This window comes from Euleptes europaea, chromosome 20 (assembly GCF_029931775.1).
Source record: "Euleptes europaea isolate rEulEur1 chromosome 20, rEulEur1.hap1, whole genome shotgun sequence".
NCBI lineage: Eukaryota > Metazoa > Chordata > Lepidosauria > Squamata > Sphaerodactylidae > Euleptes > Euleptes europaea.
This window is the reverse complement of record NC_079331.1, coordinates 19,844,193-19,858,427: the sequence shown is the minus strand read 5'-3', so window position 1 is coordinate 19,858,427 and position 14,235 is coordinate 19,844,193. Positions and strand designations below refer to the sequence as shown.

Here is a 14,235-nt window from a genome sequence, read left to right as displayed (position 1 = left end):
ACTTAAAGGCCCCATGGCATAGATAAAAGGTAATGCACCTTTCTATCGATGGAGCCTTTTATTTGTATATTTGGCTTCTGAATTTCCTGTGGGTTTTTTTTTGTGGGCTTTTGTGCTGTGAAAAACGACCTTGCCTCTTTAGCGGCTGCTGCATTGCACCATTTTATGTAGAAGACATTTTTTTTCCTTTGAAGAATTTCTGAAGTCCAAACTTCCAACTGAAGGCCATAAAGAAGCCTGGTAGCTGGATAGTATAGTAAATAAGACCCTGCAGAGGTTATATGAATGAAAAAATGTTCATTTTACAATAAAAATGGAAAAGTGTCTGCCCGGTTGACACCCACTGCTCCGTATTTGAGTTTGGCATATTGAACTTTGATACTGTTTTTGTTATTTTAGGGTATTTTGATACACTTTAACCAGATTTTCCCACAGGTCGTGGTTGGTTCTATTAAAAGAGAAATAATCTATACTGGGAGCCCTTTTGAATCTTGATGTTCACTTTGCATATACTTTGATATTTGTATCAGTCTGGGTGTGGAGAAGTAGAAGCCAAAAGTGCAACTTTATTTTGTGCCACTATTTAAAAACAACAAATTTAACAATGCACCCATGCTAAATCTAAAAAATTACTTTTTTGCAATATACTGATTTTTCCCTCTTAAGTTAAATCTTTTTTTTGCTTTTGAGCATCTGTAATTCTGGATCCAACTTGTATATCAACCTGTGCTTGTTGCTGGTGAATGAATGAAATCTTTTGATGTCCAGACTTAACCCCTTAAATGTACTGGAACTGAAAATAGCGTTTTGATAGCTGAGCAGTTGAGAACGGGTTAAGGGTGATTTCTGTTTGTAGCAAATGTACAATTTTGAGGTGGGAGTAAATCTAATTGGGAATCGAAATAGATTTAGCTATAGTTTGTGGGGGGTGGGACGCAGACCACTCATTCCCACACAAAGGAAACAAGCATGTCATTATGCATTAAGCCCTTAATGAAGATCACTTCCTTGGAAAACGATGTTATAAAAGTTTGATCAGAAAGTTGATTTTGAAATTAATCATCCCCCTCCACATTAGTGATAAGAGAAACCAAGGCAATTTCTCATTTTTTTTAAAGTGATAAACAGCACAATGAAGGTTTAGGAACATGTGAGGCCTGCCAGGCCAAACTTTGAAACAGAGGCTGGGAATTTGAGGAGTATCAGAATTAAGAAGAGATAGCAATCATCCCTTCTGAGATTCCCCCCTTCCCTTGGGTAAGGTATTTGCATAACCTCCACACGTGAACTCTTGCTTTCTGGGTAATGGATCATATGTTCAACATCAACATGGGAACACCTGCCTTGTGGAAATAAAGCTACTGCCTCCTCCACTCTCCCCTATTTTTCACCAGAATGTATTGATTGACTGCTGGCAGTACTCAGTCATATGTACCGGGGGAAACCGAGGGCTCTAAGCAGTTGTCTTTGAAGCTTATTTTCTGAGCTTCAAGTCAGCTGAATTTCATAAAATGGGCTTTTGTTTACTGCTCTTGGCTTTCAGAGGTGGGCCTGTGGTGGAATCCCTTCTGAGCGAGCAGTGTGGTAGACTTTTGACTTCCTCTCTGTACCAGATTTAAGAGGAAGCACGTAATCCATCTGTGACATCAGGTCCTCTCTTGATTGGGAGACATGAGTGTAAAATGGAGATGTTCACACGATCCACCCCCTCCCTCCCTGAAAGATCCAGCTCAAGATTATTTCTCTCTGGTCTCCCCCACACACACACACACACACTTTGGGGCTCCACAATGCAAATCTAAAGGGAAGGTCAGTTACTTCTGGGAATTCCTTTGCGAATCTTTGAATGAAAATGCTACATTGGCTTTTTACTGGGCAGCTTGAGAAGATGGATTCATACTTGACTCATGAGAGATGGGTGGCCTCCCATTCTTCAGGAGTCAAACGCACTGGAATGGGGGCAGAACTCCCAAGCCCTGGTTTCATGGGTGCACGGAATAGCGTCCACATACTTCAAAAGTCATGGGTTCGCCGCTCGGAAGGTTTCCACAATTACAAAGATTCAAAGCTCTTGCCTCTATCCTAGAGTGGACATTTCAAAGACCACAGCTAGCTGGTTGGCTCATTTGCTATTCTGGTTGGCTCCTTCCTCAACAACACCTGTCAAGTTTAGGATTGTATTCAAAGTGGAACCAAGTCTGTTACATGACAAGCAGAGGTAAAAGGGTCCTTACTGTGACATTATGACTTGAAATACATTTCATTACTTCTCTACATTAAAGCTGTCTGAAAGGCCTACACTATAAAACTGAAAAGGAAAATGAAACTTAGCAGGGCCCCACAGATAGCATATTCAGTCACGAAAAACTCCAGCCTAAAACCTGACTTAATTAAAAAGTTCTTTGTCTCAAAGTGCCCCTGATCTGCCACATGAAGGCCCTTAGGGGAGAAGAAGGCTAAGTGAACCTTCCTGGGCCAGGAGTTGCATAGCTTGGTGCCACCATCGAGGAGGTGCCGGATGTTTCCAGCTGCATGCCCTACTCCAGATGTGGGCAAAAGAGCCCTCCATAAAGTTTGGTGGGGAAATGGACAGGCTACCTTGGTGTACAGTTTAAGGCACCCAATCCAACCAGGAATGTTTCCTGAGACAATAATCCCATTTTTGTTGAGTGGAATTCCAGGTGAATTATGTTGGGATCGGGGTGCTGAAACACCTTCAAGTCAACTGGGTGCAGGATGTGCATTCATGGGAGAGGGGTTTACACAGTGTCCTGCTTAAAACGAGAGAAATTGCAGTTTAGATCTTGCTTTTTGTGTTGCCCCAGACCAATGCACACACCACGTCCTCTGCACTGCCAAGTTTATATTTGTTAGTATGCCCTACAGCTTAGAGCATTTCATGGGTAGCTGTGTTAGTCTGTCTGCAGCAGTCAAAAAGAGCAATAGTCCAGTAGCACCATAACGATTAATGAAATTTCTGGCAGGGTATGAACTTTTGTGAGTCACAGCTCACTTCTTCATATACCACTAGAATGTGAGTCCGTCTGTCCTTCAGTTCACTTTTCTCTGCTTAAGGACAGAGGGACTCCCATTCTAGCTGTCTCCAAAGAAGTGAGCTGTGGCTCACGAAAGCTCCTACCCTGCCAGAAATTGTCTTTAAGGTGCGACTGGCCTCTCCCTTTTTGTACTACCCTTAAAATCAGAAACACTTGGGGCGGGGGGCAGAGTTAAGACTGCCTTTCAAAGCTCTGCAAACCAGGGCTTTATTTTGGGGTGGTTTCTCCTTAAATCATGTTGGGCTGCGGCAGCTGACCAATGTAGATTTCTGCTCCCAAGGCATGTGGGTGGCAGCCATTTTATGAAGCACCGTTCAGCAAGGAGGGTTTTGGCCAGAGACAACGAGCAAGGCGAGGGAGACAGCAAACAGAAGCGGTGCTCGGACTGTGTGCGGGTGTCCTTTGCACCATGATGCCTAGGATGTGGGCTACTTCTTTGGGGAAGGAGGCAGCGAGGCGGAGGGGAATCGAAAAGGCAGCGGTGCCAGGCGTTTTTAACTGCAAGCCTGGCTTGTCACAAAATGGCTGTTCCTTTGTGCCGCATAGCTGAGAGACATTAGTGCATTGCAGTGTGTAAGGGGGGGGGGGGTAGAAAACCCACAGCAGGAAGTTGCTGGTGGGGAGTTCAGAGGCCGTCTTGGGCTGGCCGTTGGATCTGGTTGGCTGCCGGCTCGCCTGGTAACAGGAGGGTCACCGCTGGAGGCACTGTGACGTCAGCCGGCACTGCTCTCTCTCCCCCTCTCTGGGCTGCTCCCTGCTCTTTCCTCCCATCTCCTCGGCTTCTGCCTTCCCAGCCGCTCGCAGACAGGCTTAAAACGTGCCCTTGCGAGACGAGACAGTGCGGCCGCTTCATGCTACTGGCACTCAGGCTTGGACCCCTGGGCAATTTCACTCCTCTTGTCCTCTCTCTCTGGATCTCTAAAAATAAAAATGCTAACAAGTGCAAACCGGAGAGACCCAGGCTGGCGGCATCGCTGTGAGCTTTTCACGAAGTCATCAGATGCTTGCGTGGGGTCAGCACCTTTGGAAGGATTAATCCGCCCTTGGTGTGAAACGTTGCGAGCATGGGTTCTTCATGTGTCTTCTGCACTGCTCCCTTCAGACAAGAATGGCAAGGGGGTTAACCCTTTAACTGACTTGAGGCCAACCCCCCCCCCCCCCGTGCTGGCTTTGACCTCAGTTGCTGCGCTCTGCCAATGCTCGGTGTGGTCTGATGTGCTACAAGGGAAATGCTCAAGCATTTGTGTGGCAGATTACAGTCATCTGTGGGAATCCCCCACCCTCTCTGGTTTTGAGAATCGAAACGTATAGCTTAACACTCAGGAGTGACTTCTGCTTACCTCTCTAAATGCAGCTTGGTTGCATATCCCTTAGATCAGGGGTGTCAAACATAAGGTTTGTGGGCCGGATCCGGCCCCTTGAAAGTTCTGGCCAGCTGAGGCAGCCACCCCCCCCCCCTAGATCTGGGCTTGTGAGGCATGTCCTGGCCTGAACAAGTGACATATGTGTCATATCTGGCCCTCAGTTGAGTTTGACACCCCTGCCTTAGATCTTGGCCCCACGACTTTCCTGCTAAGAAATGACTAGTTGGGAATTCAGAAGAAGTGCTTTTTGGTGCTCAGACTTCAAGAACTCTGCTGTTCCCCAGTCAATACAAGCATACCTTGGAGACGTCGTGGATTCGGTTCCAGACCACCGCAATAAAGCAAATATTGCAATAAAGCGAGACACACTAATTTTTTGGTTTCCCAGTGCATATAAAAGTTACGTTTATAATGTAGCCTATTCAGTATGCAATAGCATGTCTATAAAAAACATAATGCTATTACTGTAATAATGAAAAAGTTTGACATATTGCAAGAATTTCCAAAATGTGACACAGACACAAAGTGAGCATGTGCTGTTGGGGAAAATGGTGCCAATAGACTTGCTTGAAAACACAATATCTGCGAAGCGCAATAAAGGGAAGTGAAATAAAGTCAGGTATGCCTGTACTAATGACCACTGAACTGGAAGGTCATTCAAATACTAAGCTTATGGCCCTTTGTAGGGAAGAAAATGCCGCATATATTTGCTCAGACTTCTGCTTTTATTTGCATTCCTTGGGATGAGGCCCGCTGTGGAGGCACCGCCCAGTAAGACCCTTTGAATCAAAATGTCATGATTGTAGTTTTTGGTTATCTTGAGGTGCGCTCCTGTTCCCAATTCCCTGGCTCCAGGGTTGCCAGCTCCAGGTAGGGAAATACCTGGAAATTTGGGAGGTGGAGCCTGAGGAGGGTGGGGCTTGGGGAGGGGAGGGACTTGAATGGGGTATAATGCCATAGAGTCCGCTTTCCGAAACGGCCATTTTCTCCATGTCCATTTTCTATGTCGCCTGGAGATCAGTTGTAATCCCAGGAGATCCCCTGCTCCCACCTGGAAATGGACTATTACTGGGGCTTTTTAAAAGAGTCTTTTGCATAAGTGTACCTTTTTCTCCTGCCATATAAATATCAAGAATTCTAAAAATGAAAGGTCTAAAAATCCAGCATCATTCATCAGGATGACAACATGCAGCTCTATGGTTGCCATCTCTGGGTTGGGAAATTCCTGGAGATTTGGGGTCAGCCCTGGGGAAGGTGGAGTTTGGGGAGGGGAGGAAGGGAGATCAGTTGTAATAATGGGAGATCGCCAGCTACTGCCTGGAGGTTGGCAACCCTACCTGACTCCCTCTTAGTACCTTCTGAAACTTCCCAGCAGGGCTTGGAGGAAGCATCCAACCCCTTGCCATGGCTAGTTTTATAAAGCAAAATGTATTTGTGTGTCTGGCTTTGGCAGGTTTGCATTGTGTTAATTTGGAAGCGCAACCCCCCCCGCAACAAACATTTTTGTCTGTCGGAGAGTGAAGGAACCTGGAATGCCGAAGGACAGGTTGTTCCTTTTTTTTGAAAATCTGCCTTGTTCCCTGTAATCGCCAGATCAGATCCCAGATCTGCTCTCCGTTCCCCTTTGCTCTTTGTTCTCAGAGGCATGTTTTTGATCCCAGCAGGCAGCAGGTTGAGCCGAATGCTGAATCTGGTTTCTTAAAAGAGCAATTTCCTTGCCAGCATTCCTTCAATCATTCACCACAAGGCAGATTTTTTTTTCTGTCAGTACAACGGCGCCAATGATTGGACTACACGATCACCATGAGTTTGCTAATTTTTTAAACATTCTTGGCGGAAGTGCCTGTTAGATGACCCCTTTTCCTCACATTTCCAGCTTTTAGTAGCCCTCTGTCACCAAAACGGTTGCTTCAAAGTGAGAAATAGACCATTTAGGGAACTGACTTCTAAAAAGGCTAGCCAAGATGATCCATCCTCTTCTGGAATTGGGGGTGGGGGAAGAGACTGGGGGTGCAACTGATTATTAGGTGCTTTGGAACACAGGCAGGACAATACTGCTGTAGTTGTCTTGTTTGTGGGCCTCCAGGAAGCCCACAAGACGACTGCAGCAGCACCATCTTGCCTGTGTTCCATACCACCTAATATATTCGGCATGCTCCTCTGATCCTGGAGAGAATAGGTATGTATCATGACTAGTATCCATTTTTACTAGTAGCCATGAATACTCCTCTTTTCCACTCCCCTCTTAAAGCCTTCCAAGTTGGCAGCCATCACCACATCCTGGGGCAGGGAGTTCCACAATTTAACAGGCACTGGTTGGCCACTGTGTGAACAGACTGCTGGACTTGATGGGCCTCGGTCTGATCCAGCAGGGCCTTTCTTATGATACTGGAGTTGGTGCCGTTTGGGATGTGAAAATGCAAACAGCGTTGGGGGTAAAGTTAACTTTCAAAGCTCATAATCATGACCCAGGGTGGTGTTGAGCCTAGCGTGTTGCACTAGGGTCTGGGAGACCTAGGGTTCGAATCCCCTCTCTGCCATGGGAGCTTATTGGGTGATCTTGGGCCCATCACTCTCAGCCTCCCTCTTACAGGGTTGTGAAGATATAACGGGACTAGGTAAGCCTCGATTTCTTGGAGGAAGGCCGGACTAGGTCCATTAAAAAATATTTTAAAACTCAGTTTATTGTTTGACCCTTAGCATCATAGAATCTGGGGAAACCAACCTGGTTAACCAGATTAGAATCTGCTGCTCATATGGAGGAGTGGGGAATCAAACCCAGTTTTCCAGATTAGAGTCCACTGCTCCTAACCACTACACCATGCTGGCTGCCCTCTGAAACTATTTCCAAATTCTTGTAAGACTTGTCCACTCACAGGGACGATGTGTTGTTTCACGAGTGGTAGATCTGTGTCTTTGGTATCAAAGGAGATGCCTCCAGAGCATGCAGCGGGCAGCTCCTCCCGAAGGAGAGCCATTCTGCTTCGACTCTGTCCGCGGAGTGATTGTTCCCATCGCACCAGCTGTCAAGACCCTGTAGAATGGTCACCCCCCCCCCACCCGGGAGTCTGATTCGAAGGAGGCTAGGCCAGAACCAGGACTCATGCAGAGACGCAGCAGGCTGGCGAGAATCTGTAGTCAGACTGCAGGGCTCCCTGAGATGTACAGCTGAGCAGCACGATGGGGGAAAAAAGAAGAATGAGCTCACCACCATGAAAGTGCGGCATGTTTCGGAAATGCACTCAAAGATCCGTTCTGCATAAAAATGTCCCTTCTGCCCTCCCCCAACCCTCTTTCCTAGAGTCAAGAGCCTCCTGTTAATAGCCAGCAGGTCTATTTAAAGGGGAAACCCCTTTTTTTCTTCTGAAGATGCTTCCCAGAGCAATTTGCATGGCTGTTTACATGGCTGTTGCCCCATTTTGGTCAGAGCTTTTGCTAGCTGCAAAGATGGCTCTTTTTTTCTTTTTCTTTTTCTTTTTTTTGGTGTGGTGAAGGAAATAACTGCTTTTTAGGGCTGAATTTCGCAGTCTCTTTTTAAAAGCAAGACTCTTGTTTCCTTTGCTTGCAAAAATTATGAAATTATATCACACGCCTTTTCAAGAGCTCTCCGGTGCTTTCTGTCTGTCTTTGTTAAGTAGCCTGTTCAGATATCCCGACCCTACAGTTTTAATCTATTTATTTGCTTCGTTTATACCCTGCCTTTCTCCTCAAAATGGGAACCCAGAGTGGCGTGCATTGTTCTCCTGGCCTCTGTTTTATCTTCACAACAACTCTGTGAGGTAGGCTAGGTTGACAGCCTGTGACAGGCCCAAGTTCACCCAGCAAACTTCCATGATAGGGGATTCGAACCCAGGCTTGGCTGATCCCAGTCCAACAATCTAACCCCTGTTGGTCCTTCCAAGGTTGGCAGGCTTGGCTGCCCAGAAAGAATCCTGGCTCAGCCTTTCTACGTCACCTGTGGTAGCAGAAATCAGTCAATAAAAGTGATTCATATCGCCTGCATGATTGTTGCTCTGAAAGACATGGGAGTTGTGGGGAATTGCCATTGGGAACCTTTCCTGCCTCAACTAGGCAAGCCTGTCCTCAAATCCCAAAGTTTTCACAGTCCTTCTGCATCAGGGGTGTCAAACATACGGCCCGTGGCGACCCCATAGGGTTTTCAGGGCAAGAGATGTTCAAAGTAGAATTGCCAGGCCCCTCTTCGCCACCAGTGGGTTTTTGGGGTGGAGCCTGAGGAGGGAGGGGTTTGTGGAGGGGAGGGACTTCATTCCATAGAGTCCAATAGCCAAAGTGGCCATTTTCTCCAGGTGAGTTGATCTCTATCAGCTGGATATCAATTGTAATAGCAGGAGATCTCCAGCTAATACCTGGAGGTTGGCAACGGCAAAGGTGGTTTGCCATTGCCTTGCCTCTGCATAGAGACCCTGGCATTCCTTGGTGGTCTCCCATCCAAATACTAGCCAGGGCTGACCCTGCTTAGCTTCGGAGATCAGGCTAGCCTGGGGGCTATCCAGGTCAGGGCTAATTTAGTTTAGCTCCTTTTAAATCCTCTAGAGGTTTCAGGGCACTTGGGATCATTTGCAGAACGGGCTGCTCATATAGGTCGATTGGATGTTGTGCTGGACGTGGTTTCCCGAAACCCCTCTGGAACGGCGACGAAGGAGGGACAGAATTTGAGTGGCCATCTTCTCTTTTTAAAGCAGTTTTTCCTCTGATGGATTCAGGGGGTGGGGCTTGCCTGTTTAATTTAGCTTTTAGGGCCATGGTGTTCATCTGCTTCAGTTACTTGCAAATAATGGCCACTGTGTGAACAGACTGCTGGACTTGATTGGCCTTAGTCTGATCCAGCACGGCTTTCATTATGTTCTTATGTTCTTAAATATGGCAACTCCGGATGGTCATAAGATGGTGGAACGTTGAGTGCAGAGGATAGTTTTAAAATGGCTCCGGGAAGTTTGGCACGGTGCCTCCGGAGCAGTTTCTTTTCCAGAGGAGTGTTTTAGTGCTGCCCTCTGCCAGCTTCCTGAGGAAATACCTTCTATGACCTCCCTTTTCTTTCTTTTCTTTGTGTCTCAGATTAAAGAACTTCCCTTTTCACAATTCTTTTTTTAAAAATTGCCCTTTGTTATACTTTGACATGACGTTTGCGCTGGATATCCCGACATGTTGGTTTGCCGAAGTACGATTCAAGCCAAACATTAGTTTAAAATGAAATCTGAACACCGTCCAAATAAATAATTTACCTTTTTAAAAATGAGATATCTATAAAAACACAGTGCAAAGAAAAAATACAGAGAAAAGAAAAATTAAGAAACCAGAACTTGACTGTAGTTACAATTACATCCATGAAATCAGAAGAGAAGGCAAAAGTATAACAGACAGTAATATTATAAACAATACTCAATAGAACTGCACTAGTAGTTATAAGCAAGATATGATATGATAATGGTAAACAGTAATCATTCTACTAATGCAGTAGTTCTCAACCTTTTTTGCTCCATTCCCCCCTTTCACCATTGTTCAGAATATAATTCCCCCCTTCCCAAGACAGTCTACGGTAACTAAAAAACAAACAAACTACAATTTTACAGATGTACATAATCTACAGGACATCACACTTTGCTGAACAGTGGTCCCAATTCCCCCACTGGAACCCTAACATCCCCCCCGGGGTGGGGGTGGGGAATTGCCTCCTTGTTGAGAACCCATGTACTAATGTAAACTAAAATCGTATTATGTATAATACTGGTTAAATTCAATAACAAAAGTAAAATTATAATATTAATTGCAAAACATAATAGATAAAACCACTTGCAGTATTAATAATTAAAATTAGAACTTCTGATCCTTTTATGAATTTATGGTATGCTGCTTTATTTTGGAAGGGCAAAAATGTCTCAGTCCTCTTAATAATAAATTTCGGAGGGGATATTTAGCTTCCATCTCATGGGGACCCGGTGATCTTCTCAGTAGCTATCAGCCCTTTCTTCTGTTTAAGATTTCTGGATAGAGCAGGGCGATTTATATGACACCGGAGAAAGGGCAGATCACAGCATAAAAGGATCCTGGAAAGATGAATCACCTTTGAATGTTGATCTCCTAAGCAGCCCCCAGTCTCGAAAAACTCAGGATTGCAGTTTGTAAAATGCAGGCTGCAAGTATTGTTGTTTAAGAATAAGCTGTAGATTCCGTATTATTTCCCGAAATAATTAAAAAGTAAAAAAATAATTAGGAAACTTACACTGGGCCCTGTGGCTTTATTCAGTTTTAAATCCATATATTTTTAATGCTTATAGCTACAAGTTAGTATGCAATTTAATTTTGGTGAGTATCTGAGTAAAAGATTTGATTTACCATCGGGCACCCCCCCCCCCCACGCCTTTGATGATTTATATCACGTTTGCTAATAGAAATGACTCTGGAGGTGAATTTACCTCCCGCCCCTCTGATCCATGGGGTGAATTTTCCCCCTGCCCCACTCATCCCAGGAGTGAGGGCTATGTTTTGTCCCCTTTTAGTTTTGTTTACTAGACTGGAGCTTGTGTACTTTATTTTACAGAGGAAGCCACTGAGAATGGAGCTCTTCCCCCCCTGCCCCCCCCCGTCTCCATGACCCCATCTTGGATCGTGCGTAGTTAGGGAGGTTAGGGAGCCTGTGAGGGGATTGAGGGAAATATCCCAAGAGGCAAACTTTTGGGATATTTCAGTAGGCTGAGATTCTTGGGTTTAAGGAGAAGTTCCCATTATTTTACTCTCTCTCTCTCTGCCAGAAACACACTGTCAGTTCTAAAAAGCTGCCTGTGTGTGAAGCTGTAACCGTTTATAGCAGAGTTCTGTATCCTTTGCTGTAAACCAACCGAAGGAAAAGGGGAACAAAGAAACTCGACCTAAAAGTCAGGGGAAACCAAAGGGGTTGAGCTAAACACTATCAAATATAACAACCAATAAATCTGTTTTTATTATACATTGTGACCTTTTTCAGGCCTTCCTCGGTGCTCATGCATACACAGTTTTACAATACACATTGTACAGGCCTTAACGCCTCTGGTCAGATTTTGGTCGTATTATGTACTAGTATCAACTGTTATGTGTTGGTAATATTTGTAACTATGTTTGTGCTTTTCAGGAAGCCTGTAATTTAGGCCCTGTGTTTTTAAATACAATTGTGCACAATATATAATAAAAATAGTCTTATTTGGTTGTTATATTAGATAGTGTGTAGCTCAACCCCTTTGGTTTCCCCTTGCTGTAAACCACCAAATATCTTGTTACATTCCTAGTCCTTATCCACCAAACCACTAAACATTGAGCCCTTTCTGAGGAAGAGGCAATAAATGTATGTTTTTGCGCTGTTAAAAGAAGGTGTTGCTGTGAATCACTGAAGGAGGAGAGGCGGGAAGCTGCAGAGTTACCTCAGATTCCTGTTCTGCCTCCCCCTCCCCCGCTGCTTCCTCCATAATAGCGGCACGTAATCCAGTACAATTATTCGTTAAAATTGCCTTACTGACCACTCGCAAACCCACACCATAACAAAAATCAAATGCCATTAAAGGTTTATGAACGAATGAATGAATGAATGAATGAATGAATGAACGAACGAACGAACAAAAATCAACTTGGTCACAATAATCGGGAAGGTGTGAAAGGGTAGGTGTGGAGCTGAGGTAGCATCTGGCTGCTACAGCAGGCTGTCATTATCCATGATCTGGATGGCCCAGGTTGTCCTTCAATGGGAGACCACCAAGAAAGTCCAGGGCTGCTACGCAGAGGCAGGCGCTGGCAAACCATTTCTGAACGTCTCTTGCCTTTACCTGGATGTCCCAGGCCTGATCTCGCCAGATCTCAGAAGCTAAGCAGGGTCAGCCCTGGTTAGTACTTGGATGGGAGACCACCAAGGAAGTCCAGAGTTGCTACACAGAGGCAGGCAAGGGCAAACTACCTCTGGCTGTCTCTGCCTTTACCTGGATGGCCCAGGATGGCCCGATCCTCGCAGCTCAGAAGCTAAGTAGGGTCAACCCTGGTAAGTACTTAGATGGGAGACCACTAAGAAAGTCCAGGGTTGCTTTGTAGGGGGCAGTCAATGGCAAACCACCTCTGTTTGTCTGCCCTGACCTGGATGGCCCAGGCTAGCCTGATCTCATCAGATCTCAGAAGTTAAGTAGGGTCAGCCCTGGTTAGTACTTGGATGGGAGGTCACCAAGGAAGTCCAGGGTTGCTGCGCAGAGGCAGGCAGTGGCAAATCACCTCTGTTTGACTCTGCCTTTACCTGGATGACCCAGGTTAGCCTGATCTCGTCAGCTAAGCAGGGTTGGCCCTGGTTGGTACTTGGTTGGGAGACCAGCAAGGGAAGACCAGGGTCGCTATGCAGAGGCAGGTGATGGCAAACCACCTCTGAAAATCTCTTTCCTTGGAAACCCTATGGGGTCGCCATAAGTTAGCCGCAACTTGACAGCACTTTATGCACGCTCATGGCCACTATTGCTGAGGGTGTGGGTGACCCCTCCTAAAGTCATTGGTAGCAACAAACTGCTCCTGTCTTTATCCGTAGTCATTCTGCATCTGAAGAGGCCTCAGGATCGGACTCGGCGAGCCAGTCCGACAGTGAGCAGGCCAGCGATCATGGGAGCGAGACCAACAGCAGCTCGGAGACCTCTGAAAGTCAATCCGAATCGGAGAGCGAGTCAACGGGCTCGAAATCTCAGCAGACGCCTCCCGAAACAAAAGAGAAGCCGGCTTCCAAGAAAGAAAGGATAGCAGACGTCAAAAAGGTATACTGGCGCCTTGGGAAATGGTGGGTTTGGATTCTGGCTGTCTGGTCCGCTGGTGGGAGGCACACACAAACATACACATGAAGCTTCCTTATCCTGAGTTCAGACCATCAGACCGTCAAGGTCGGTATTGCCTGCTCTGACTGGCAGTAGCTCTCCAGGGTCTTTCCCATCACCTCCTACCTGACCCTTTTAACTAGTGCCGTGGGTTGAAGATGGACCTTCTGTGTACAAAACAGATGTCCTGTCGCTGAGACACAGCCTCTTTCCTAAGTGGATCTAAGCCCAGGGGTGTCGAACTCAATAGTTACAAGAGCTGGATATGACATAAATGTCACTTGGTCGGGCTGAGCCATGCCTCGCCAGCCCAGATTGAGAGTTGCGGGGTGGGTGGGTGGCTGCCTCGGCCAGTTTGCAGGCCGGATAACAGTTCTCAAGGAGCTGGAGCCGGCCCTCGGGCCTTACATTTGACACCCCTGATCTAGCCCTTTGTGTGGAATATCCCACACTGAATAAGCTGTCTCCTGAGTAAGTTTGAATGGGTGGGGGGACCTCCCAAACTGCAATGTGGACTGCCTGCCCTCGTTTTGCCAGTCAGCCGCAGAGAACACAATTCTTCCCATTCTGGTTTTGATGTGTTATCTTTGCACAAGTCTGCTTGGTATCTTAAAAAAAAATCTTTTTGTGTGCCATTACCATTAGTGTTTCTCATAAGGAACTGGAATAGCTGCAAGAGGAGGATAAAAGAGGAACATAAAGATCAGCTCAAATGCTCAAGGGGCGTATTACCTTTGACTTTGGGAGTCTTGGGTTCAGTTACCCGTTCTACCTGAAGTCAGGACGGGCCAGTCAGCTAGGCTTGTATCCTACCTCAGCAAAGTCTGAAGCCTTCTTCCAGGCTGAGGAACCTTTCCCACAACATAAGAGACTTTTCCCATGGGAAAAGCCTGCTTAAGTTGGAGGGAAGAGGCAGAGGAAATCTTCAGACCGTGCCGAGGGGAGCGGTAGGATACAGCATACCCGAATTGTGTGTGTGGAGAGACTCAT

At 46.1% G+C, this 14,235-nt stretch overlaps 1 protein-coding gene across 1 annotated transcript in view; it reads left to right on the top strand.

Annotated features, from left to right (window-relative positions):
* The first annotated feature begins 7,364 nt into the window (after nt 1–7,364).
* The window catches only part of CHD2 (chromodomain helicase DNA binding protein 2), a 92,758-nt gene continuing 85,887 nt past the window's right edge, over nt 7,365–14,235 (top strand). Inside the window, exons 1-2 of the mRNA XM_056866106.1 lie at nt 7,365–7,456; nt 12,969–13,188. Of these exons, the coding sequence (XP_056722084.1) occupies nt 7,365–7,456; nt 12,969–13,188 (312 nt within the window). The remainder of the gene's footprint in view (nt 7,457–12,968; nt 13,189–14,235) is intronic.